This window comes from Euleptes europaea, chromosome 5, assembly GCF_029931775.1.
Source record: "Euleptes europaea isolate rEulEur1 chromosome 5, rEulEur1.hap1, whole genome shotgun sequence".
Lineage (NCBI taxonomy): Eukaryota > Metazoa > Chordata > Lepidosauria > Squamata > Sphaerodactylidae > Euleptes > Euleptes europaea.
The window spans coordinates 8,602,767-8,629,475 of record NC_079316.1 but is presented as its reverse complement, the minus strand read 5'-3'; the positions used below and the strand labels follow the sequence as shown (position 1 = coordinate 8,629,475).

General features: G+C 49.8%; 1 protein-coding gene across 2 annotated transcripts in view; it reads left to right on the top strand.

Annotated features, from left to right (window-relative positions):
* The window catches only part of EIF4E2 (eukaryotic translation initiation factor 4E family member 2), a 34,850-nt gene extending 13,284 nt beyond the window's left edge, over nucleotides 1-21,566 (top strand). Inside the window, exons 4-8 of one of the 2 annotated variants that reach the window (XM_056849654.1) lie at nucleotides 5,118-5,222; nucleotides 5,345-5,497; nucleotides 5,587-5,723; nucleotides 16,819-16,900; nucleotides 21,405-21,510. In XM_056849654.1, the coding sequence (XP_056705632.1) occupies nucleotides 5,118-5,222; nucleotides 5,345-5,497; nucleotides 5,587-5,723; nucleotides 16,819-16,864 (441 nt within the window). In that variant the 3' untranslated portion in view covers nucleotides 16,865-16,900; nucleotides 21,405-21,510. Of the gene's footprint in view, nucleotides 1-5,117; nucleotides 5,223-5,344; nucleotides 5,498-5,586; nucleotides 5,724-16,818; nucleotides 16,901-21,404 lie in introns of both variants that reach the window. The other variant, XM_056849655.1, reaches the window with a different exon arrangement.
* Nucleotides 21,567-26,709: the final 5,143 nt, after the last annotated feature.

Sequence of the window (26,709 nt, the reverse complement as noted above, 5' to 3'; positions counted from 1 at the left end):
GCCAAGAAGGCATGCAGGCAAGGGGGGCTGAACATTTCCCAGGCCATTTCCCTCCCCACAGCTCCCCCCCGCCCCCGTTGAGAGCCAGCATGGTGTAGTGGTTAAGTGCGGTGGTTTTGGAGCTGTGGTCTTAACCACTACACCACGCTGGCTCTCAACGGGGGCGGTGGGGAGGAGCTGTGGGGAGGGGTTTATTACGCCATTTAAGAGCGGAGGTTTGCTGGTCAATGACTGTAATAAATTGAAATTGACAAATTGGTTTGGAGCGGTGAACTCTGATCTGGAGAACCGGGTTCGATTCCCCACTCCTCCACATGAGCGACGGAGGCCAATCTGGTGAACTGGGTTTGTTTCCCCGCTCCTAAACATGAAGCCAGCTGGGTGACCTTGGGGCTAGTCACACTCTCTCAGCCCCACCTACCTCACAGGGTGTCTGTTGTGGGGTGGGGAAGGGAAGGCGATTGTAAGCTAGTTTGATTCTTCCTTAAGTGGTAAAGCCGCCATATAAAAACCAACTACTCCTCCTCCTCCCAGGCAAGCATTCTTGCTGAGCTGAGGACCAAAACACCCCAGGAAGACTGCAAGGAATGAAGCCAGAAGTGGGGGGGGGGAGGTTTAGCATCCTCTGTCCCACCCCTATCAATGCATCCCTTTTATCATCCCTTTTAACAGTAAAAAAATCTGTGTCTCCTTTCCCACCTTTTGCATCTGATTAGAATAGGCCAATGTTTAAACAGGGACTTTTGTCATTTAAGCCCAAATTCGATCAATTATAGAACAGGGTTTAGGGGAGTTTACTGAAAATCCACAGTTGGTTTTGGCCACTGGAGGGCGGCAGCAGCCTCCCAAAATGTCTGGTCTCCTCTTTAAGTTGCTTGTTGATTTCCGGGGGGTGGGGGTGGGGAGAGAGACAGTTTGGGTAACTATATCAGCTATCCAGCTCCCAGAGCCTACACCCCCTCTTTTTTGTTTTGCAAGTGCTTGGACATTTGGTATATAGCATCGCTGAAAGGCTCCCAAATTGGATTTTAAGGGAGACAAAACTAGCTGAGTGGAGTTACGGTGGCTCAGTGGCAGAGCCTCTGCTTGGCATGTAGAAGCTCCCAGGTTCAATCCCAGGCATTTCCAGTTAAAGGGACCAGGCAAGTAGGTGATGTGAATAGACCTCTTCCTGAAACCCTGGAAAGCCGCTGCCAGTCTGAGCAGACAATACTGATTTTGATGGACCGAGGGTCTGATTAAGGCAGCTTCATGTGTAGGCACTGCAACTCTGAGATACAGACCAGAGCGGCGGGGATTTCTCTCTTTTCTTTAGTCCCTTGGCTAGCATTCAAGGCCGGCAAGAGGTCAGTGGCATCCAAAAAAGTGGGGACCCCCAAGCTAACCCTCACGTTGCCTCAGACAGCTCCAGTGTCGGCTGGTCACGTTGTTTCCAGATCCATACGTGCTTTGTTTTATTTTATTTTTATCCCCTCCCCCTCCGATGAGCCCCGTGGTGCAGAGTGGTAAGCTGCAGTACTGCAGTCCAAGCTCCGCTCACGACCTGAGTTCTATCCCAATGGAAGTCAGTTTCAGGTAGCCGGCTCAAGGTAGACTCAGCCTTCCATCCTTTCGAGGTCGGTAAAATGATCACCCAGCTTGCTGGGGGTAAAGGGAAGATGACTGGGGAAGGCACTGGCACACCACCCCATAAACAAAAGTCTGCCTAGTAAACGTCGAGATGTGACATCACCCCATGGGTCAGTAATGGGTCAGGGGACCTTTACCTTTTACCTTCCCCTCCGCAGCGGGGCTCGGGGTGGCTAGCAGCATATAACATCAAATCAAATCTTTATTTTGATACAAGATCACCTCTGAATAAAAATTAGAATTGAAAGTTGAAATAATAAAATATGTTGATGATTCTGGGAACGATGGTTTGTAGAGGCAGCGGAAAAATCATCTAAGGGATGAGATCTTTAGTCAGCCGTTTATGAATCCCACAAGCCCGAAGACAGAATTTGGCTACTTGGGTGGTTATCTCCCGAGAGGAGTCTGCTAAGAGAAGGGAAACTTTAGATTCTTCAGATCTCCCAGGAAAAGTTGATGAAATGGGGAGAATATACTGCAATCTTATATTGTTGTAGAAAGGGCATTGCAACAGGATATGTTCTATAGTTTCCACTTTCTGTGTTTTGCATAGACATAATCGTTGGTAAAAAGGAATATGGGGATACCTGCCTTCCAGGAGGGCTGAAGGTAGGACAGTGAACATAAAACATAGAATCATAGAGTTGGAAGGGGCCATCCAGGTCATCGAGTCCAACCCCCTGCTCGATGCAGGATCAGCCTAGAGCATCCCTGACAAGTGCTTGTCCAGCTTCTGCTTAAAGACTGCCAGTAAGGGGGAGCGCTCCACCTCCCTAGGTAGCCGATTCCACTGTCGAACAACCCTTACTGTAAAAAAATTTTTTCCCTAATATCCAGTCGGTACTTTTCTGCCCGCAATTTAAACCCATTATTGCGAGTTCTGTCCCTGCATAGACTGAAGCAGAGAACCTTTGCTTCAGTCTACACAAGTTTTATGTGCTCTGAAGGAAATAGGAAGGAACGATCAGGTTCTGAATCTTTGAGAAAGTGGTCCTGATTAGAGAGAGAAGGATGAGACTGCAGCATTTTGAAAGATATACGATTTATCCCTCACATGACGAGTGGGTAATTTTATCCGCAGTTAATATGGCACTTACTGTCTTGCGGTGATGGTGATGTAACGTTTTGGTGGTAATCCTTCGTTATGTGATTTGTTGGGCTGAAGGCGAAAAATTAATTTCTGTCACAGCTAGGAGCAGTTTGAGAGAGGGATTGTACTTCTGGTGTGCGCACTAATCCTACTGCCACCAAAGGTAAACGGGTTGGATTTTTTGTGTGTGTTGTTTCCGTGTCCTGCTGGCTGTAGTGAAAGGGAGGCTGGTTTTAAAACCAGATTATTTTTTTATTGTTAAATCTTTGCTTAATACAGTATTCGGGGGGGGGGTATTTTTTTGTGCTTTGCTCTTTTTGCCAAATGGGCCAACACCAAGATCCGCTTATGTACCTTTGGATGTGGCAGCTGCCTCTGAAAACCAGAGCATATTTGTAATTATTGCTTGAGTCAAACCGAAGCACTTACGGTCTTGCGTTTCATGGATATCCTGGGCTGTACAATTTTATGTGCTAACTCAGCTACGCATAGCGGATTCTGTCATCTCAAAATATCAGAGTAAATTTACATCTGTTAAGAAAATAAGTACTGCATACACTCCCCCACTTCATTCCATTTTTTCCCCAAGCAAATGGGGGGGAAATATCCGTGATTTCACAGTTTTTGGGGAAGTTTACATTTCTCTCTTCCCCTAGTGCCTGAATGATACTAGCCCTGTTCTCATGTTACAGAGAATGCGCAGACATCCTGCCTGTACATGCATACCTCTTTTTGTAAGAAAGAGAAGAAGGGTTTTTTATATGCCAACTTTCTCTACCACTTAAGGAAGACTCAAACCGGCTTACAATCACCTTCCCCCCCCACAACAGACACCCTGTGAGCTAGGTGGGACTGAGAGAGCAGTGACTAGCCCAAGGTCACCCAGCTGGCTTCATGTGTAGGAGTGGGGAAACAAATCCAGTTCACCAGATTAGTGTCCGTTGCTCATGTGGAGGAGTGGGGAATCAAACCCGGTTCTCCAGATCAGAGTCCACCGCTCCAAACCACCGCTCTTAACCACTACACCACGCTGGCCAGTCGGTGTTCACTTTATGAATGAAACCAGGTACCAGAACCTGGTTAAGTGTGGGGTTTGTGCCACATGTTCAGCTGTGCTTTGGAATACAGGCAGGATGGTGCTGCTGCAGCCGTCTTTTTTGTGGCCTTAGAGCAGTGGTTCTCAACCTGGGGGTCGGGACCCCCAAGGGGGTCGTGAAGTGTTTTCTGGGGGGTCGCCGCCACTGTCCTGGGACAGCCCCCATCCCGGGCTGTCCAGGACTAACCCAGACGCCCTGTAACCCTGATCCGTCCACGAGGGCAGGGAAGACCCCCAAGCAGAGAGGTGAGGAACTGGCCGACCGACAGCCAGAAGGAGCAGGGCTGCAGAGACGCGGCGGCATGCCGCCGCACACCAGCTGTAGCCCCGCTGCCCAGCTGAGAGGCGGGCGGGCCAGCCCTGGGCGCGGTCGCACCTGCGCCGGGCGGATGATGCGGCAGGATGTGTTGGAGGCCGAGGAAGCTCCCCTGGCTCGGCCAGTTCAGGTCTCGGAGGAGAAGAGGGCGGTCCCCCTTGAGGCCGCTACAGCCACGTTGTTTTTACTTTTAGCCGCGCTCGGGTGGGGCGGGAGCTTCAGCCTGGAATCCAAGTGCGCATGTCTGTAGTGTGGCTTCGCTTTTCTGCCCTGAGTCATCAGTTCCGCTCTGGCAAGGCCAAGGGGGAGAGAGTCGAGGTGCATGCACAGTTCAGGATTTCTCCCTCGAGCGCGCAGGTTCGGTGAGCAAAGAAGAAGCGGTGACTGGCGGAGGGGAGAAAAAGGCACGAAAAGTCCGAGTGGGATAAGCGGCCCTCGGCTCTTTCCTGGCCCTTCGCTCTCGTGAGGTGATTAAACGGAGCTCCGCTTTGTGGGATAACTGCAGTTCTGTGCACAAGCAGTGTCCCAGTCACAAGAGAGGGGGTTTCCTCGCAAGAGCCCCGGCCTGCTTGGAAGAGTTTTTGGGGAGAGAGGGGAGGACAAGGAACGCAGTGCATGCTCAGAGGCACTCTTTCCTCCATGCCAGGAAAGGTTGCCGCGCCACACAGTCACAGCCGCTGCGCAACAGGTGGTAGTACCGTTTGCTTGTTTGTTTTAAACTTTAACATTTAAAGTAATTATATAAATGGATACCCAGGACTGCCAAAAAAACAAATGTGTTTTCTTTATCCTATTGAAAATGTCATTTATGCAAATGTGACGAGGGTCGCAGGTTACTTGGCGATTGTAAAAGGGGGTCGCGACTCGAAAAAGGTTGAGAACCACTGCCTTAGAGGCACCTGGTTGGCCACTGTGTGAACAGACTGCTGGATTTGACGGACCTTGGTCTGATCCAGCATGGCCTTTCTTATGTTCTTATGTTCCAGGTGGAGCAGTTCTGGAGGTTTTACAGTCACATGGTCCGCCCTGGGGACCTGACAGGGCACAGCGACTTCCATCTTTTCAAAGAAGGAATCAAACCCATGTGGGAGGTGAGTTGGCGGATCACTAAAAAAGTTGAAATTTGGACCTTTTTTGCAAGGGACATCAAGTTTCTCTTCTGTAGGACCGGAAAGTACAACCTTTCCATTTTCTTCCTTCCCCCTCTCTGCAGGATGACGCCAACAAGAATGGCGGCAAGTGGATTATCCGCCTCCGGAAGGGCTTAGCCTCTCGCTGCTGGGAGAACCTCATTTTGGCCATGCTGGGAGAACAATTCATGGTGGGGGAAGAAATCTGTGGGGCGGTCGTCTCTGTTCGTTTCCAGGTAAGCTTTCCCAGGAGCCACAGGGAAGGCATGGCGGGGCTTGGGTGCGGCAGCCTCCCGTTTACTGATCGCTCAACTGTGCCCTACAGGAGGATATCATCTCCATATGGAACAAGACGGCCAGCGACCAAGCGACCACCGCCCGGATACGGGACACGTTGCGGCGCGTGCTCAACCTGCCCCCCAACACCATCATGGAATACAAAACGCACACGGACAGCATCAAGTACGTGCAATGGTTGGTGCGGGGGTGGGCAGGGGAGGTCGTGGCTGTGATGCGCTTGCCTTCTCTGTCAGCGTAGGGCGTGGCTCAGAATAGAAGCAGGGCTCGCCCCCTGCGTGTTTGTGTGCGTGTGTACTGATGCTTTAGAGCTCACGGCCGAACGAGACCTCGTCGGGACCTCTTGGGACAGCTTTGCCACGGCTCCTGTTGTTTGGAGTGCGATAACCCCCTTCTTGCCTGCTGTTAGCGGCTTGTCCCTCCCTTGAGGGAGGTACTTTTCCTGCATCTACAGAGGAACTGCTGCTCACAGGGGCCTTGCATATTGCAGAAGATTCTGGGAGGTAATTGAGGGTGCACAGCCTTTCTCGCCAAGACTCAAGGCAGATTGCTTAGTGTAGGTCAAGTACAGTCAACAGGATGGGACATCCAGTTAACAGCACAATAGGGTTTGGACTGCAGAAATCTGAAAACAAAATAGAAATCTCAAACAGAGCTGCAATAAAGCCTGAGCTTTTTAAATGGGATATGTTAAGCGGGTATAGAAACTACCTAGTCTGGAGCACACTAATGGTGTGACGGATAAGGGGTTAATCTGCAGCAAGAGCTGACAGACCAAGAGTGGGAGGAAGCCAGACTGTACTCTGAACCTGAGGGGTTCTGTTAAAGCCAAAGCTGTTGAAACATAAACCTGTGGTAGTGACAGGAGTGAGAATTGGCTTAGAGAGGGCCCATTCTCAGGTCACAAGGGGAATTAGTCTCGGAGGTAGAGCTATTCCGGTAGCAGGGAGGTGTGGCGGATTACAGCCACTGGTGTGGGGTAACCAGAGAACTGGAAGAGGGATTTGGGATATTTCCCCAAACGTCTGTGAGTTCTCTGAGGAGGGAAAGGAACTCAGACTTCCTTCGCTCCTGTGAGCTAGGCTGGGGACAGAGTCTGAGAGTCTGAATCTGAGTAACAGTTCTGAGGGACAGGACTAAGCTTGAAACTAAGAACTGAAGTAACTTGAGTGAAGAAAACATCTAAGCTATTTCTCTGAAGCAATCTTGCATATCTAAATCTGACTCTGAGTTTTCCCTCCAAATTCTGCCTTTTCCTTAAAAACCAATCTCTGTGAGTTCTGTTCAATAAACTTCCCTGATTTGTCTGTTTAAGTTAAAAAGCCACATGTGTCATATTTCTCTCTGAGGTAAATGCTGGTGTGGGACTGGAGGAGGAGGACAATAATCTCCTCACAAATATACTCAGGCCAACGTTTTTCCCTCAGCATATACGGACGGGCTGAGAGAGTGGGATATTGAAGTGGTTGAGACTTCCTGCCCTCCTCATCAGGGAGGCCGTTCAATAAGGTGGGGGCTACAACAGAGAACGCACGAGTACGGGTGGTTATTGAGTGTGCCCACATACAGGATTTTATTTATTTTCAGATTTGTAGCCCTCCCTCCCCAGCAAGCCGGCTCAGGGCGGGTAACATCATTTAAAACCCCAACTGTTACAAATAATAACAATAAAACCAACAATAAAAATGTTTAAAATATTGTCGAAGGCTTTCACGGTCAGAGTTCATTGGTTCTTGTAGGTTATCCGGGCTGTGTGACCGTGGCCTTGGTATTTTCTTTCCTGACTTTTCGCCAGCAGCTGTGGCAGGCATCTTCAGAGGAGTAACACTGAAGGACAGTGTCTCTTAGAGAGACTCTCTCTGAGAGACGCTGTCCTTCAGTGTTACTCCTCTGAAGATGCCTGCCACAGCTGCTGGCGAAAAGTCAGGAAAGAAAATACCAAGGCCACGGTCACACAGCCCGGATAACCTACAAGAACCAAAAATGTTTAAGTTTGAAACCATTAACCAAAGATGGCACACAAATCCCGTTTGCTGTAAGAGCCTTACAAGTGGCTGCCCTTCAAACCATATCATTCCATACCTAGGTAGGAGGGGAGGGGAGGGGAGGCCAGTAGAGATGGTACTCGCAGCTGCCCTCAGTCGTAGGCCTGGTGGAAAAGCTCTGTCTTGCAGGCAGTGGAATTCCCTTAGGTCCTGCAGGGCCCTGATGTTTCTCAGCAGAGCATTCCACCAGGCCGGAGCCAGGGCCGAGAAAGCCCCGGCTCTCGTTGAGGACAGCTGCACATTCTTAGGGCCGGGGACCACCAGCAGATTCTCATCAGATGATCTCAGTGTCCTTCGGAGGGTATACCAGGAGAGGATGGTTCCTGCAGAAGGCCCTGCTGGAATGAACAAAGTTGTTGTGGCAGAGCATAGGGGCAGAGGTGGCCTTGCAGGTACGAGGGACCAAGATACACCCTGCCCTCCCCTGCAATTGCATGTTACAGCAGGGAGAACGGTCCGGGCCGGGAAAATAAAGTTGTCTCCCGCTATAGATCTTCTCCTCTAGGTTCCCGTGGTGCCCTGGTAAGCGTTGAAATTTCCCCAGCCCTCACACCATACCCCAGCTGGTCTTCAAAGGGGTGCTTAGAAATCCAGAAATAGGTTGTCTTTTTTTTTTTTATCTTTCCAGCACCAGGGTGCCAGGAGGGGGCCTTTGAGAGGACTGCAATTCCTGGGGAAATAAAATACAGAAGCTAACAGGGATTTATGGACCCATTAGATTTATAAATGTTCTCAGGAAGGCGCTATGTAAATTTACAGCGCTGTACAAATGATTTCTAATCATAATAAATGCCGTGTATTAAATCCTCCCAGTCCCCCTGGTGACAGAGGCTCTTTAACTAGAACAGAGGATTATAGTACACGGCGCGGACAGCTGTATTTTAAATAAGGCCGTTATAGTTTACCATGCCAAGCCATTTGAGATGACTTTTATTTTCTCGCAAAGTGATGAAGGATCGCCGCGTGTTGAGGGAGCTTTCAGGACAGGGTTGAAGGATGTGCAAAAAAAAAAAACCCTTTTCACTTAAGTGCACTCTAAGCAAAGATGCAGGTTGGGTCACATGAGACACCACTAAAAGATGAACGTCAGCCCCAGAAGAGGGAGGAAAGATGAGTGATGTGGGGAGGGGAGAACTTCTGCAGGGGAGGATTGTCCCGTTCGGTTGCCGAGCCCGGCTGGTTTCTCCCCACAATCCCCACTGGTGCCTTGCTGTATATCTCAATGAGAAAATCGAAGCCTCCCTAAAAAGGCAGCAGCAGGACATAAGAAACGACCTCCAAAGGTCCCTTTCGCTCCACATCCCGACAGTGGGCAGTTAGATGCCTTTGGGAGGGAGGCTGTGTTGGAGGATAGCTGTCGCCCTGCCTTTTGACATGGAGGTCTGTCCTTCAGAAAGTTGGGGGGGGGATTTCTAAATTGTCGTAGCCAGTAGCAAGCAGGATTGGGGAGGCAGCTGTACGTTGAGCTCTGGACCAGATGCTCTATATCTGCATTGGTGGCGGGGCCACGAGACAGAGTTCTGACTTGTCCTGGCAAAACGTGATAATCTGCATCGGTGGCAGGGCCACCGTCCTGGCCGAATGAGATTAAGAGAGATTGCAGAGGGTTGTTTTTTCCAAGAAGCAGAAAGTGGTGGATTGCAGTCAGTCAGACTTGCTAGGGGCCATGGAGTCTCAAAAACTAAAATGCAATAACTGTGCACAGATAACCCAGATAAACAAAGATGCAGTAAAGTAACCTAATACAATAAAATTCACCGGATGCTTAGGTCTAAAAATAATTTGGCTCTGAGTCTTCTCGCAGCCAGGAGAGATGAGACACCACATCTGGTGTTCCTCAGGAACTTGTCGTTTAAAAAATAAATCTCGTAATTTTGTACAGGGATAGACACGAAGCCAATTTGGTCCAAGCTTGGAGACAGCCAAGCAAAGAGAGCGCTAGAACAGGTTAGGTAAATCTTCATTATCCTTTGAAGTGCAGATGCGCAAACAGGACTCGAGTTTCCTGCAATGCCAGCATAAGACACTAGACATCTGATTCACTGAAGACTCCGGGGAAGAGAAATCTTCTACATTTCATTATCAGGTGACCTAAGGACGAGTTCATAAATAAGGTCCTAGGGAACAGCAAGGCAGCGAACTTCAGGGTCTTGTCTGTTTTAATACAAACCGCACACCCCTTTGCCGTTCCCTTGCCCAGTTTGGGGGTTTGCCGGATTTGGTCCCGTAGACCCATTCCACCAACAGAGGTGCTTTTCCTCCTTCCACTAGCAGGACGGATCCACCCTTGGAGTTTCCAACATGTGTTAACTTATTCCTGAAGTACACAACGTACCCCATCTTCCCTAGGCAGCAAAACTGCTCTGTGGGACTTTTGTTTTCAGCCCCGTGCTGTGTAGAGAACTCAGTAGAAACAAACCGCTGGAAGTTTGCACATGTGCACATTACACATACATTTAGTGATATAGGAGCCATCTCTCCAGGATCAGAGGAGCACGCCTTTTATATTAGGTGCTGTGGAACACAGGAAAGATGGTGCTGCTGCAGTCGTCTTGCTTGTGGGCTTCCTAGAGGGCCCTGGTTGGCCCCTGTGTGAACAGGCTGCTGGACTTCATGGGCTTTGGTCTGACCCAGCATGGCTTTTCTTATGTTCTTATGTGTTGTATTTCTTCCATGTGAAGAAATTCGGTATGCATAAGCACTGCAGGGCCAGGGGGATGACTTTTTCCTTGGCGAAATTTCGCACTGCTGCGGTATGCATTAGAACAGCGGGGCCAGTTGCGTGGGTCTTCCCAACTGAATTATCACACAGCTTCTGTGGCTTATGTTCACACACACACACACACACACACACACGTGCACAGAGAGGATGACCACTTCAGAAATGTTTTCCAGCTGCAACTCAATTGCCCTCCCAAGTGCTCAATAGACTGAGTCCAAGAACCTAAAGTGGGGCACTCCCTTATTTTTCCTTTCCTTACCTGGCAAGGTATTTTTAGTGTTGCTGTATGTTGTTGAAGATGTTGACACGCTGAGTCCCATATTCTGAAAGTACAAACCATTGAGAGCCAGTGTGGTGTAGTGGTTAAGAGTGTAGTTTGGAACAGTGGACTCTGTTCCCCCCTCCTCCACATGAGCAGCGGAGGCTAATCTGGGAACCAGGTTGGTTTCCCCATTCCTACACCTGAAGCCAACTGGGTGACCTTGGGCTAGTCACAGCTCTCTCAGCCCCACCTACCTCACAGGGTGTCTGTTGTGGGGAGGGGAAAGTGATTGTAAGCCGGTTTGATTCTTCCTTAAGTGGTAGAGAAAGTCGGCACAGAAAATCCAACTCTTCTTCTACTTCATGTGGGGGAGTGGGGAATCAAACCCAGTTCTCCAGGGCAGTCCACCTGCCCTGCGCCATTGCCTCCATAGATCACCCTTTGTCCGCGGGAGTTCAGACAGAAGGGTTCGTTCCAGTCACTCTTGTTTTGTTGTGTGCCGTTGTTGTTTTTGTGTGGGTGTGCATGTCGCAAGGAAACAGGAGGTTTTTTGCTTCTTCGCTGAAGCGGTCCCCTGGGGCGGCGGGATTGATCTCTTGCCCATTCGCACCAAAAGGGAGCCTGGGAGACGGTGGCCGAGGGACAGGGATCACAATTTCCCGGGACAGGGGCAAAGCCAATCGACTGAAGGCGTGCCAGCTCGTGTCAACACGCTCCTTAATTAAGCCCCATCACAGCAGGCATTAATTGCCCCCCTTGGCAATCTCCCGCAGAACGGCCAGTATCCGAACAGACACAGAGAGCAGATGGCCTTCTTTGTTTTCCCCATCCTTAGAAACGTCCTCCCAGGGTCATCCCCAAAGCTGGTGCAGCATCCGGTTTGTCCGTTCGTTGGGAGTGCACTTAACCCCCTCCCCGCACCTCACATGGAAGAGGTTCGATCTTCAGAGAAAGGGCCGGTAATCTCTCCCCGCTCCAAACCTGGTGTGGCAGGCCCCCAATAAGACATTGAGCACTCACTGACGGTTTTCTCTTAGCCAGAGAAATAATCATTCAACAGTGAAAGCTTTCATCAAAAGAAGCAGATTTTGTGGCTCAGCTGAAGAAGAAGAAGGGGGGGTTTGGTTTTTTATATGCCGACTTTATCTACCATTTAAGGGAGACTCAGACCAGCTTATAATCACCTTCCTTCCCATCCCCTCTCCACAACAGACACCCTGTGAGGCAGGTGGGGCTGAGAGAGCTCTAAGGGAACTGTGACTAGTCCAAGGTCACCCAGCTGGCTTCATGTGGAGGAGTGGAGAAACCAACCTGGTTCTCCAGATCAGAGACCACCGCTCTTAACCACTACACCACGCTGGCTGAGTTAGATCGTTTGGGCTGAAATACACCTGAGCGATTGGGTCTGGTAGCAACATTTGGCATTTAAAAAATAATTTAAAATTAACTTGGGTTTTGTTGCAAGTGAGTTTTGAGCCAAGACATTAACGGAGCAGCAAGCATTGAGAGGTCTGGCAATACAGAGAAGAAGAGATCTGTTTCTGTCGTCTTTTACTTTTGCTTCTCGTCTATCTTTGGCCATTTTAAGAGTTTCCTCAGTCATCCATCAAGATTTTTAATTTATTTTGGCTACAGGAATAGTCTTTGCACATTCTTTTTTGATAATATCTCTAGTTTCTACCCATAGTTCTTCTGGTTTATATTCACTTGAACTTAGTAATGCAAATCTGTTCTTTACATGGTCTTTAAACTCTTCAGGAATATTGCTTAGATTGTATTTTGGTGCTATGAATGTTCTGGTGTTTTTCTTCAGCTTTATCTGTAGTAGTAGCCATGAATATTCCTCTCCTCCATGAACATATCCACTCCCCTCTTAAAGTCTTCCAAGTTGGCAGCCATCACCACAACCTTAGGCAGGGGGTTCCACAATTGAACTCTGCGTTGTGTGAAGAAATACTTCCTTTTATCTGTTTTGAATCTTTCACCCTCCAGCTTCAGCAGATGACCCTGCGTTCTGGTATTATGAGAGAGGGAGAAAAGCTTTTCCCTGTCCACTCTCTCCATACCATGCATAATTTTATAGACCTCTAACGTGTCTCCCCTTAACCACCATCTTTCCAAGCTCAACTGCCTTAATCATTGCAGACCATTGCTGTTCATCCACAGCTGCCCTCCTTCAACTGCAACATAAGAACATAAGAAAAGCCATGCTGGATCAGACCCAGGCCCATCAAGTCCAGCAGTCTGTTCACACCATGGCCAACCAGGTGCCTCTAGGAAGCCCACAAGCAAGATGACTGCAGCAGCATTATCCTGGGGGTTGATCCTAAGCCCTTCATCCTGCTATTCAGTTGATCTGCTTCTGCGTCCTGGCCTCTCCCTCCCTCCCTCCCTCCCTCCCTCCCACAGCATCAGTGGGTGAGACAGTGAAGGTTTGCCTCACCATAGGGTAGTTTGATCTTTGGCGATGTACTGCATTCTCAAAATTAGCACTATAGTGGAAGCCAGCAACCTGAAGCAGAGATTGAGAAGGCCAAATCTTGCCCACTGTGTCGTCTAGGAAGACTTTAGAGCAGCTTCTTTGCATCCTTGGGCCATGTAGAATCAGGGTTGGAAGGGACCACCAGGGTCATCTATTCCAACCCCCTGCACAATGAAGGAAGTTCACAACTACCTCCCCCCCACCCCCAGTGACCCTCACTCCATGCCCAAAAGATGGCCAAGATGCCCTCCCTCTCATGATCTGCCTAAGGTTAGAGAATCAGCATTGCTGACAGATGGCCATCTAGCCTCTGCTTAAAAACCTCCAGGGAAGGAGAGCTTACCACCTCCCGAGGAAGCCTGTTCCACTGAGAACCGCTCTGACTGTCAGAAAGTTCTTCCTAATGTCTAGACAGAAGCCCTTTTGATTTAATTTCAACCCATTGGTTCTGGTCCGACCTTCTGGGGCAACAGAAAACAACTCGGCAGCATCCTCTCTATGACAAGGTGTTTTGCAACCTGCCTTGCGAGATTGCCTTGCCAGATAATTGCCATGTCCCTGCAAACTTTTAGCATCTTCCCTCTCCATAATCTTCATTTGTCTGAGTCTGCAAAGGAGGCTGCGTCCCCCCCCCCCCACTTCCCGACCAGGTTGCCCATCAGCGAGAAAAATAGCGCCGGCGTAGGTGACATTAGGCCCATTCCCCGGGATTTATCTGAAAGCACTTTTGCCGCAGATAGTGATAGCGTTTTTATGTTTATTGAGGGTGTCATTAGCAAAGCAGATTTAAGGCGGGATGTGACTGCTAACAATCGGCTCTCCCTTTTCCAATCGAAAAATGGCTCTATTAACAAACTCGTGCGCAGCCTGCCAAGTGACGCATTGCTGTCAGCCGGAGGGAAGCAGGCGCGTTTGCAGCTTGCGAGCTCTCGGGAAAACCACAGCGAAAGGTGTACAAAAACCCTGGGATCTCCATCTCCGTTTAAAGGGCCTCACGGCGAGCAGCCCTCTGTGCCCGAGATTGCAGATCGCAACATTTGATCTCCTGCTGCCAGTGGGGATTGGCAGTTCTGAGCTAAATGTTTCACGTATGTCCATCATTGAAGCCTAGGAATGTTGGTGTAAGCAGGGAGGGGAGGGTGCGCCCCCCAGGGAAGGACCCTGCCTCGGTGGTAGAAGTTCTACTGATTCTGTGAACCTAGGCAGATCATTAAAGGGAGGGCAGGAAGGGTGGTGTCAGAGTTTGCCTCTCGTGGCCCTTTCCGTGCTGATTCTGGGAACTTAAACAGATCATGAGAGGGAGGGCAGGAAGGGTCGCGTCAGTGTTTGGCTCTCGTGGCCCTTCCTGACATGCCCAGGGTAATGCCGATCGCCACTTTGGGATCAGGAAGCAATTTTCCTCCAGGTCAGATTGGCCAGGGATCCGGGAGGGTTTTTGTTGCCATCTTCTGGTCTCTTGGGGTGGGGGGAAGGTGGTTGCTAATTTCCTGCATTGTGCAGGGGGTTGGACTAGATGACCCTGATGGTCCCTTCCAACTCTATGATTCTGCACCGTCCATGGAGATTGTGCCAGGTTCAGTCTCCAGGGATGAGGAACTTGGGCTTAAGAGCAGGAAGATAGCGTCAGGTGGATAGCCATGTTGGCCTACAGTGGAACAGCTAGAGTCGAGTCCTGTAGCACTTTATAGCCCAAAAAGATTTTGAGGGTACAGGCTTTCAAGAGTCAAAGTTCACTTGATCAGGTTGTATCTGATGCAGGGAGCTTTGACTCTCAAAATCTGATACCCCCAAAATCTTGTTGGTTTCCGAGATGCTGCTGGACTTGAATCTAGCTGCTCTGAGATCAGGAAAGGTTTGTGCCTGGAGAGCCCCTTTCCGGACAGTGTCAGCAAGACTGCAGACTGCCTCGGTTCAAGGCAGCTTTGTAGCTGTGTGTGGCTCAGAGGTAGAACATCTGCTTGGCATGCAGGAGGTCCCAGGTTCAATCCCCGGCATCTCCAGTTAAAGGGACTATGCAGGTAGGTGAAGTGAAAGACCCCTGCCTGAGACCATGGAGAGCCGTTGCCAGTCTGAGTAGACAATACTAACCTTGATGGAGCAAGGATCTGATTTGGTATAAGGCTGTTTCATGTGTGTCTGGAGAGGGGCCGTGGCTCAGTGGTGGAGTATCTGCTCAGCATGCAGAAGGTTCAATCTCTGGCATTTCCTGTTAAAGGAACTAGGCAGGTAGGTGATGTGAAAGACCTCTGCTTGTGACCCTGGAGAGCCACTGCTGGTCTGTGTAAACAATACTGACTTGGATGGACCGAGATTCTGATTGAGTATAAGGTGGCTTCATGTGTCTTTCTTGCCCTTTCTCCAAGGAACTTGGAGAAGTGCACCTGATTCTCTCCTCCTCCATTCTGTCTTTAGAACAATTTTATGAGATGGCAGCAGAGAAGGAAAGGCAGCTGGTTAACAGAAGGTCATCCATTGAGATTGACACAAGAATGGGGATTTGAAGCCAGATCTCTCCTATCCTAGTCTGATACACCAACTACCTTCCCCTCCTGCTCTGTAATAAGATGCATTAGTGAATCCTCTGGGGAGGATTCCTTGGGCTCTGGGAAAGAGCCTCTGCTTGGCATGCAGAAGGTACCAGGTTCAATCCCCAGCCACTCCAGTGAAAAGGACCAGGCAGTAGTTGATGCAAATAATAGACCCATAAGGAAAAGAGGAAGACCCAATATGAAATGGATTGACTCTATAAAGGAAGCCACAGCCCTCAATTTTACAAGACCTGAGCAAGGCTGTTAAATGCAGATGTTTTGGAGGACATTAATTCATAGGGTCGCCATGAGTAAAAAATGACTTGATGGCTTAACACACACACACCTGGTGGAGCATCTGCTTGGCATGCACAAGGTCCCAGGTTCAGTCCCCAGCATCTCCAGTGAAAAGGGCCAGGAAGTAGGGGATGCGAGGAATAGATCTGTACCTGAAACCCTAGAGAATGTCTGTCCATCTGAGCAGACAATACTGACCTTGGTGGACCAAGGGTCTGAACACACACACATGAAGCTGCCTTAGTTCATCAAAGTCAATATTGTCTTCTCAGACAGGCAGTGAATCTCCAGGGTCTCAAGCAGGGGTCTTTCACATCACCTACTTGCCTAGTCCCTTTAACTGGAGATGCTGGGGATTGAAGCTGGGACCTTCTGCATGCCAAGCACATGCTCTACCACTGAGCCACAGCCCCTCCCCTGATTCAGCATAAGGCAACTTCGCATATGCACATGTATTTCTATCTGTGATGACTCTGGCAGCTGGCATTTCTCTGTGGCTCTGAATCTTTTTTTTAAATATCGTGACATCAATGTTTATGAAACTTCTTTGGAAGCAAGAGATCCCTGGCCAGGGAGCTTGACTTTTGTTTCTACCGGGGAGATGAGAGAGGTAAATAAAAGAGAGGCTGGGGGCAACAAAGGGCGGATGAGGGGGGGATGCCGTTGCACCTCTGGAAGCTTTGTTTTGGGTGGGGACAAAGAGCTTCAGAGCTGCCTTTGGCAGCCCGGAGCCTTTTTGAGGCGGGAGCCCTCCTTCTTGCTTTGCCCCCTCCAAAACGTGCGCCTGAAAATACCGCACGCAATTGTCTTTTGCTCTTGTTCAGAGTTAAGCCTTTGGTCTGAAGTGCTCGTGTGTTTTTTTTCTTTTTGTTTTCCTCCCATCCTGTTCCCCACCCCCCACCCCCACCCCCTCTGGCTTGCCAGGGCCTGGGAGGAGTTTCACGGCCTGGTGAACAGCAGCGGTCGCTGAACGGGGCGCGCTCCCTCCCTCTCTCACACACCCAGGGTAGGGCCTCATCTTTCTTCTTACTCGATCCCGCGACACACCTCTCAGCCAGAGCCTCCCCACCTGGGGTCATGCAGCGCCAGGGCCCCACTGCCCGAGAAAGCTGCTTGCCCACCCCCATGGTCTCTGCAGATTTTGGCTTGATCTAAAGGTGATGCTAAGGAGGAAAAAGCACTTTCCTGTGGGGCTTTGCACTCCAGTAGCCCCTTGTAAATACTGGGCTGCTACCCGCGCAAAGCCGCGGCATGTCTTGTGTAGCTGCCATGCACAGCCGGTACATACACAAGTGCTGTCAAGTCACAACCGACTTGCGGCGACCCCAGCAAGGGGCTTTCAAGGCAAGTGAGGAGCAGAAGGGGGTTGCCATTGCCTTCCTCTGCAGAAAAGAGCAAGAGTCCAGTAGCACCTTAACAACATTTCTTGCAGGGTATGAGCTTTCGAAAGCTACAGCTCCCTTCTTCAGATACCTTCAGGCTCACGAAAGCTCATACCCTGCCAGTAATTTTGTTAGTCTTTAAGGTGCTACTGAACTCTTGTGCTTTTCTACTGTTAGTGACAGACTAATACGGCTACCCTTCGTGATCTGCTTCCTCTGCAGAGCCTTCCTTGGCAGTCTCCCTTCCAAGTACCGACCCTGCTCAGCTTCCGAGATCTGACCAGGTCGGGCTATACCATGCCGCCTTTGCTCCAAGTTGCACAGCTGGTAGCCTGGTTTGAACAAGATGCTGTGTGAGTGCCGAGACACCCCCCCCCCCAGGCGAATGATTTTTGCCTCGGCTAGAGTCACATTTAAATCTAGCCTTATTTTTCCAGACTTTTCAGTAATCCTCAATGTTGCAAGTAAAACCCATAGACCGCATGCCCACACTTACCTGTGTTAGCCATTGGTAGCCTCAGTTGGAGGGTGTGTGTGTGGAAAACTAGAAACGTTCCTGGCTGGTCACCTGTACGGGATTTGCCACTCGCCACAGGCGACCAGGCGAGAGGCTCTTTTTGTGTGCCTGCACCAAATTCAACTCTTTGGCGATGTGGGATCTGTCCCCTTTTTGTGGCAACGCATTGCCTGTTTGCAAGGCACCCGTGTGACAAGAAGAGAGGCCTCGTGAGGCTGAGAGGTTTGTCTTGGGCTTGCCTGTGTCGTGGGAATGTCGGGCGCCGGGGGGGCGGCGGCGCAAAGCCCCCCCAGTCCTGCAAACACTATCAGCTTGCCTGAGCCAGCACAGCTTGCAACCCGCCCAGCCAACCCCACACTGCAGCCACATCTAGTAGCCCAAGCCTCATCAGTTGTGGTCTGTCTGGGACTACCCGCGTGGTGTAGTGGTTAGTGGAGGCTAATCTGGAGAACCGGATTGGTTTCCCCACCCCTCCACATGAAGCCAGCTGGGTGACCTTGGGCTAGTCACTCTCTCAGCCCCATCTACCTCACAGGGTGTTAGTTGTGGGGAAGGGAAGGTGATTGTAAGCCGATTTGATTCTTCCTTAAGTGGTAGAGAAAGTCAGCATATAAAAACCAATTCTTCTTCTACCAAAGCGGAGGAGAGGAAGGCCACCAAGCACCTGGTGGTTGCGAGCGATCGTCCTTCCGGCATGCTGCTTTAGCAGGCCCAGGGTTGCTGACCTTTGTTTGCAGGACTGGGGCTTAAGCGGATGGACATGAAAGCCGAGGGACAGACAGATGGGGTTGGGACCTCCCGACCTGGACCCTGAAGGGAGGGCCCCCTATTCCCTCCACACACACACACACACACACACACTCACTCACTGTGAGCATCATCTGAAGCACTGACTCCTGTGTCGGGGGGGCACCTGCGGGAGAGACCGGGGTGGCATTGTTGCGAGTCCTGTGTTGTTACCGCTTGAAGAAGAGAACGGGGTCACTCGTGCGCAGAGCATGTTTTCTAACAAAATGGAGGGAAGGGTCCCTTCCGTGGCTGCAGCAGAGTCCTCCCTACTCCTTTTTTCATCAGGTGTTTGGATCATGGGGGGGAGCTTTGTGTGGCCAAGAGCTGGCCCACAGTGGGCACACTGCGGGGTCCTGAGCCCTCTTACCTGCCCAGTAATCCTCCTCGGCCTTGTTTGCTGGAATCGCTTCCCCTCCTAGGATGGGAACAGGGCCCCGCAAATGGTCCTGCTTCCCCGGGCCTGGCGTTAACTTTTTGTTTGCTGCGGCTGCTGCTTCTTAACGCAGGGCCCCCTTCTAACAGGCAAGTGACTGTGAAGCACCAACCCGTTGGCGGTCTTTATTATTAGATCATTTCAGAGGGTAGAGGAAGGCAATGGCAAACCCACCTCCATTAGCCTCTTGCCTTGAAAACCCTACGGGGTTCACCGTAAATGGGATGTGACTTGACGGCACTTGACACGCACACAGTTGCAGACGGGAGCCGTGTCAGTCTGCAGCAGAACAGCTAGATTCGAGTCCAGCAACGCCTTAGAGAGCAACAAGATTTTCGGGGGATACGAGCTTTCGAGAGTCAAACGAAGAGTCTGACAACTCTTCGTTTGACTCTCGAAAGCTCGTACCCTCGAAAATCTGACGACTCTTATACCCTGAAAATCTTGCTGGTCTCCCAGGGCCTGCTGAACTCGAATCTAACTGTTTATTAGACTTTCTGGTGGTTTTCCCCAAGTACCAAGCCGGCCTGAGATCACTGACCTTTGTTTGCAGGACTGGGACATAAGCGGATGGATATCGCTCAAGGATGGATCACTCAAGTACGAGCCCCATAGCGCAGAGTGGTAAGCTGCAGTACTGCAGTCAAAAGCTCTGCTCACAATGTGAGTTCGATCCCGACGGAAGTCGGTTTCAGGTAGCCGGCTCAAGGTTGATTCAGCCTTCCATCCTTCTGAGGTCGGTAAAATGAGTACCCCGCTTGCTGGGGGTAAAGCGCAGACGACTGGGGAAGGCAATGGCAAACCACCCCGTAAAAACAGAGTCTGCCTAGTAAACGTCGGGATGTGACGTCACCTCATGGGTCAGTCATGACCGGGTGCTTGCACAGGGGACTACCTTTACCAAGCCGGTAGTGCCATTTGCCTAATTCCAGCTGGAGAAGATGGGCAAAGAGCCAAGTCCCTTTGCAATGTGGCTGGGGGCGGGGGGAGGCTTGTTCAACAGAGCCAACGACTGGCCCAGGCCAAAATGGGGGAGGGAACTTCTGTCCCTTAGCAGCTCCGGGTCTTCTGTTTTTCTAAACTAGCACAGAAGAAGAAGAAGAGTTGGGTTTTATGTGCCGACTTTCTCTACCACTTAAGGAAGAATCAATCCGGCTTACAATCGCCTTCCCTTCCTCACCCCACAACAGACACCCTGTGAGGTAGGTGGGGCTGAGAGAGCTCGAAGAGAGCTGTAACTGGCCCAAGGTCACCCAGCTGGCTTCGTGTGTAGGAGTGGGGAAACAAATCCAGTTCACCAGATTAGCATCCTCCACTCATGTAGTGGAGCGGGGAATCAAACCCGGTTCTCCAGATCAGACTCCACCGCTCCAAATCACCGCTCTTAACCACTACTCCACGCTTGCTCCTTGGCATGTCAGAGTTTAAGTTTGCCCATCTCGTACACCTCACTGTTCAGGGGACTGCCATCATAGGCTGGTTTGAAAAGGGAAATGCCTGGGCATGGCCACTAACCAGAAAAGATTTAAGAGGATGGATGTAAAGGTAAAGGTGCAAGCACCGGGTCATTCCTGACCTATGGGGTGACGTCACATGCCGACGTTTCCAAGGCAGACTTTGTTGACGGGGTGTATTGCCAGTGCCTTCCCCAGTCATCTACACTTTACCCCCAGCAAGCTGGGTCCTCATTTCACCGACCTCCAAAGGATGGAAGGCTGAGTCAACCTTGACCCGGCTTCCTGAAACCGACTTCCGTCGGGATCAAACTCAGGTCGTGAGCAGAGCTTGGATTGCAGTACTGCAGCTTACCACTCTGCACCAGGGGGATGGATATACCCAGGAAAAAATGATTTACATTTCCCTAGGGGACTGAATCTTGTCAGATGTGTTGCTGGCCAAGGGAACCATGCATTAGATTAACAAGGAGAAGACTGAACAGAATCCTATTTTTCTCCCCATTCTACAGTGGAGATTATTAAAGGGTGGCAGACAAGCATAGATACACCCCCCCCCCCATCGTTCCAGTGGTGTTATGAATCACTAATGACACAGTTCACCTTTTGGTCAGACTTTTGCATACCCGGGAATCACTCCTCCGTCGGCACCCATGGAGAAATCGTGGTAGAGAAAGAGCTCTTGGCTAGAGAGAGTTCCCAGGTCTCAGAAAGCGGTTGTTGCGATTCCAGATTCCACACAACCGACTGTGGGCAGCTCCCTGCCGCATGACATCTTTTCTGTGCCTGGAGATTCAGGCATTATCAGTTTCATCTGGGAAAGAAAGAAACCGTGAACAAATCACATGTGCGAATGGTCCCCGTGCATTGTGACCTAAACGCAGTCGTCCTGGATGATGGGTTTCTCTAACCTCCTTTCTCCCTTTATCTTTCAGGGATAACTCAAGCTTCCGAAATACCAAGATCACTTTGTGAGGAGGGGAAGGGCGGCGCTCAGCTCTTCCTCCTCCATTTGGCCCAGGAAAAAAGGGGGGAGGGGGTATCTCCACTCAGGCCCCGCAGTCTCTGTTCGCTGAGGAGGTTTGCACTTGTCCCCGGGTCCTCCACCCGTCCCGATGATGGCTTTTTCACCTGCATCAAAGACTGACCTCCCAGCACCCAGACGTCCTGGCTGGCTGAGCAGGCGGCCCGCCCCTGGCTTCCTCGGGGGCCTCCTGCCTCCTCGCTTGTGTCAGCTGCAGAGGGCCCGCTTACCAAGGGCCTTTTTACTGCCCAGGGATTTTCAGTATTACGAGCGTCTCTGCATCCTGCCGCAGAGGCAGCCTGGTGATTGGCAAATTGCCCCCCTCCCTGTTCACCTCTGCCAATAAATAATTAGGCCTCTGTTCCTGCTTTGTCGTTTTTGTTTGTGTGCGCGTGTTTGTGAAATGCCCCGACCCGGATGGCCCATGCTAGCCCAGTCTCATCAGATCTCGGAAGCTAAGCAGGGTACTTGGATGGGAGACCGTCAAGGAAGTCCAGGGTTGCTACTTAGAGATAGGTAATGACAAACCATCATAATTGGATCTTGGAAGCTAAGCAGGGTCAGCCCTGGTTAGTGTTTGGGTGGGAGACCACCAAAGAAGTTCAGGGTTGCTACGCAGAGGCAGACAATAGCAAACCGCCTCTGTTCATCTGCCCTGACCTGGATGGCCCAGGCTAGCCTGATCTCGTCAGATCTCGGAAGCTAAGCAAAGCAGGGTTGGCCCTTCTTAGTACTTGGATGGAAGACTGTCAAGAAAGTCCAGGGTTGCTACATAAAGGCAGGCAATGACAAAACCCACCTCTTTCTTCTCGTGCCTTGAAATCTCAGAAGCTAAGTAGGGTCAGCCCTGGTTAGTACTTGGATGGGAGACCACCAAGGAAGTCCAGGGTTCCCACTCAGAGGCAGACAACCCTGTTAATTTCTTGCTTTGAAATCTTAAGCAGGGTCAGCCCTTCTTAGTACTTAGATGGGAGACCAACTTAACGGCACTTTACACACACGTGTGTGAATTATTATTATTATTATTTATTTGAAACATTTTTATGCTGCCTTTCCACTCAATCAGGGTCCACAAGGCCACGAATATTTTTTAAAAAAACATTAAAATATTTGTGAAATTAAAAATACAGTTAAAATTATTACATTATTCAATTAAACACATAAACAAACGACACTAGAAGGAGAGCCAATAACCGTTATTGGGGGTATGCTGGATGAAACAAGTCTTTACCCACTAGCAAAAGACACCACTAGGGGGAGACATGAATCACTCCAATAAGGGAGTTCCAAAGTTTTGGTGCCATGACCGAGAAGGCCCTTTCTCAGGTTGCCATCTGACTAGCTTCTGCTGGCGGGGGCAACTGAGTCAGGGCCTCTGAAGATGATGGGACTGTGTGGGTAGGCTCATATGGGATGAGGCAGTCCTGCAGGTATATTGCTCCCAGGCCATACGGAGCTTTAACTAATGTGAGAGGGCAACCTGCTTAGAATCCTAGAAAGGACCACCAGGGTCATCTAGTCCAACCCCCTGCACAATGCAGGAAGTTCACAACTACCTCCCCCCCACACACACACCCAGTGACCCCCTACTCCATGCCCAGAAGATGGCAAAAAAACCAAAAACCCTTCAGGATCTCTGGACTGGAGGGAAATTGCTTCCTGACCCCAAAGTGGTGATCTGTAAGTTGAAGGGGAAATCAAGTTCCTTCCTTGGCTCTCAAGCTTCACTTATGCCAGAGGATCTATTTGTACTTTTGATAGAGCAGCTGAAATTCAAACTATGTTGAATAAACAGAAAGTGGCATCTTAATGACTATGAGCTTGGGAAAAAGTTATGGCCGTAGAACCCTCTTCTTCAGTTGCAAAGATCTGAAGAGAAGAAGAGTTGTTTTTTATATGCCGACTTTCTCTACCACTTAAGGCAGAATCAAACCAGCTTACAATCGCCTTCCCCTCCCCACAACAGATACCCTGAGAGGTAGGTGAGGCTGAGAGCGGAGAGAACTGTGACTAGCCCAAGATCACCCAGCTGGCTTCATGTGTAGGAATGGGGAAACCAACCCAGTTCTCCAGATTAGAGTCCGCCGCTCATGTGGAGGAGTGGGGAATCAAACCCGGTTCTCCAGATCAGAGACCACTGCTCCAAACCACCGCTCTTAATGACTACACTACGCTGGTGGATCCTGTCCATAAAACTAGGCTCGAGTAAAAAGTGTTCATCCTTAAGGTGCCTCAAGACTCCTCTTTATGTTTGCTCCGGCAGTTGAATAGGGCTGTTGATTCCTTTGAAACGTGGTGTTGGAGGAGGGTTAAGCAGACACCGTGGACGGCCAAAAAGACCAATAAGTGGGTTCTAGATCAAATCGAGCCTAAACTCTCCCTAGAAGCTAAAATGACCAAACTGAAGCTGTCATACTTTGGTCGCATCATGAGAAGATCAGACTCGCTGGAAAAGACAATAATGCTAGGAAAAGTTGAAGGCCACAGGAGATGGATGAACTCAATCAAGGAAACCACGAGTGCTGTTTCTGAGCATTTCTGTGGTCCCGATTCAAGTGTTCAGAATGCTTTACAACAACTTTCTGCAGTAGGTTGGTGGTATGATTGTAGGTGGGCTTTGAGGCTGAATCCTAGGGTTGAGAGACATAAACTCATAGACACATGGAAGAACAAGTTCAAGGACTGCAAAAGGACTCTTGATTCTACACCAGTAGAATTATTGTGGAATGTAACAATGTATTTTAGTCAGTATATATAGGTAGTCATAATGTTTGTACATGATAAATCTATGAATAGAAGTCCCTCAGCCACATACTTTTGTATTTCGATGTTTAATTACAGTGATAATGTGCCATAGCTACTATTTTTCCTTGAATCCTAGGGTTGCCAGCTCTGGGTTGGGAAATATCTAGGGATTTTGGGGGTGGAGCCTGAGGAGGCCAGCGTTTGGGGAGGGGAGGGACTTCAATGCCATAGAGTCCAATGGCCAAAGTGGCCATTTTCTCCAGGTGCACTGATCTCTATTGGCTGGAGATCCGTTGTAATAGCAGGAGATTCCCCTGCCACCACCTGGAGGTTAGGAAATAAGCACAGGAGCGACACTGATGTATGTATTTTCAAGATAGTTCAGCAGAAGAAATATTGTTTTCTTCTGCTGAACTATCTTGAAAATACATACATCAGTGACTCTTGGACATTACTATTATAGATATAGGATCTTGTTAGATCCATTGTTTTTGCATTGTTGTTGCTTACTATGTGTAACTTTTCCAATAGAATCTTTTTGCATTCTGTAACTACATTGTTGTGTCGCTCCTGTGCTTATTTCCTAACAATATAGTATCAGTACAGTGATGTCTCTTTTTTCTATTACCACCTGGAGGTTGGCAACCCTATACACGCTATCTCAGCCCTTCAGTTTTCTTCTCCTTTCCCGATGCGGTATATGCTTCTGGGACTGACAGGGCAGCCTCAACTGCCGCATTTTGACATTTATTATGCAGATAAACGCATGCCCCCGACCGTTTCCAATATTGGTTATTTGGGAACGGGGAGGAGATTTGCTCTCTGTTGTAATAGCTCTCGGGCGATAGGAGCAGAAGCGATATCCACGTTCAGGGAGCTTAAACCGCCAGCTGCAGCCTCTTTCCCACCACGTTGCATTAATTGTTTTTGCAAATGACTGCACTTAAGGACTTAGTCTGGCTTTCGGTCCCAGCTGTGCGCCGAACGAGTCGCGGCTGCTTCATCTGCTCTCCTGCTCGGTGTACAAGCCCGTACAAAGGACGAGGCCCGCTGTTCAATCTGAAAACGCCGCCGTCCCGCTGTGTTCTTATCTTTCAGACAAGATGCAGTTCAGGGATGTCTCGAGCCCGGTTTCGTTTCAGCTCGTCGCTCCGCTCAACAGACTCAGCTGCTCCCCAGAAATCAAAAGGACGAGGAGCAGAAATGTATACCCCACCTTTCCTTGCGGTTCAAGGTGTCTTGTTCTAGTCCAAGAGCCCCCAAACCTTTTGAGCCTGTGGGCACTGTTGGAGTTCTGACACAGCAGGGTGGGAAAAGCCATAAAACGGCTGCCACAAAATGATTGCCAACCTCCAGGTAGTAGCTGGAGATCTCCTGCTATTACAACTGATCTCCAGCTGATAGAGATCAGTTCCCCTGGAGAAAATGGCCGCTTTGCCAATTGCAGCTTACCTTCAGTCATACCCTGCAGATCCTTGTGTTGGGATGGCAGCAGCTGCCAAAGCAACGTTTTGAAAAACCTGCACAGCCGATCAACTCTCCTACGGCCCACAGCCCCACCAACTTTCTAAAACACTTGGCAGGCACCAAGAAAGATGTCTGTGGGCACTATGTCACCCACAGACACCATGTTGGGGGCCCTTGTTCTAGACCACTGGTTCCCAACCGGGGGTCCATGGACCCCCAGGGGTCCACGAGAACTAAATTAAGGTCCGTGAAACAAAGTTATAAACCCATAATAAATTAATATTTTCAATTAAAAGTTCTCTATTATAAAATATATATATTCAAATATTATTCTAAGTTTAATGTTTAACTAACAGTTATGATTAAAGTTTATTTTCAAATTCTCAGAATTTTTATTTTGAACCTTGGGGTCCCTGCACCGAACAAAAACGTTCTAGTGGTCCCTGGTCAAAAAAAGGTTGGGAACCACTGTTCTAGACGATGCAGAAGCTGGAATAAAAAAGGGTGCTATTGCAATCAGTAGGGTTGCCAAATGCCCAGTAATTCCCGGAATTACAGCTGATCTCCAGACTACAGAGATCAGTTCTTCTGGAGGAAATGGCAGCTTCAGAGGGAGGGCTCTAAAGCACGATACCCCTCTAAGTTTGTTCCCCTCCTAGGGTTGCCAACCTGCAGGTACTAGCTGGAGATCTTCTGCTATTACAATTGATCTCCAGCCGTTAGAGGTCAGTTCCCCTGGAGAAAACGGTGGCTTTGGCAATTGGACTCTGCAGCATTGAAGTCCCTCCCCAAACCTCGCCCTCCTCATGCTCCAACCCCAAAACCTCCCGCCGGTGGTGAAGAGGGACCTGGCAACCCTACCGCCCTCCTCAGAAGCATGGAGGGTGGTCCCAATTGGACATGTCTCAGCAGTAAGGATCATTGATGGCAAAACGGATCCCCGCAGGTGCGGCGACAGGCAGGAGGCTGATGCTTCTTTTTTTTCCCCGCTGCAAACGTTTCCC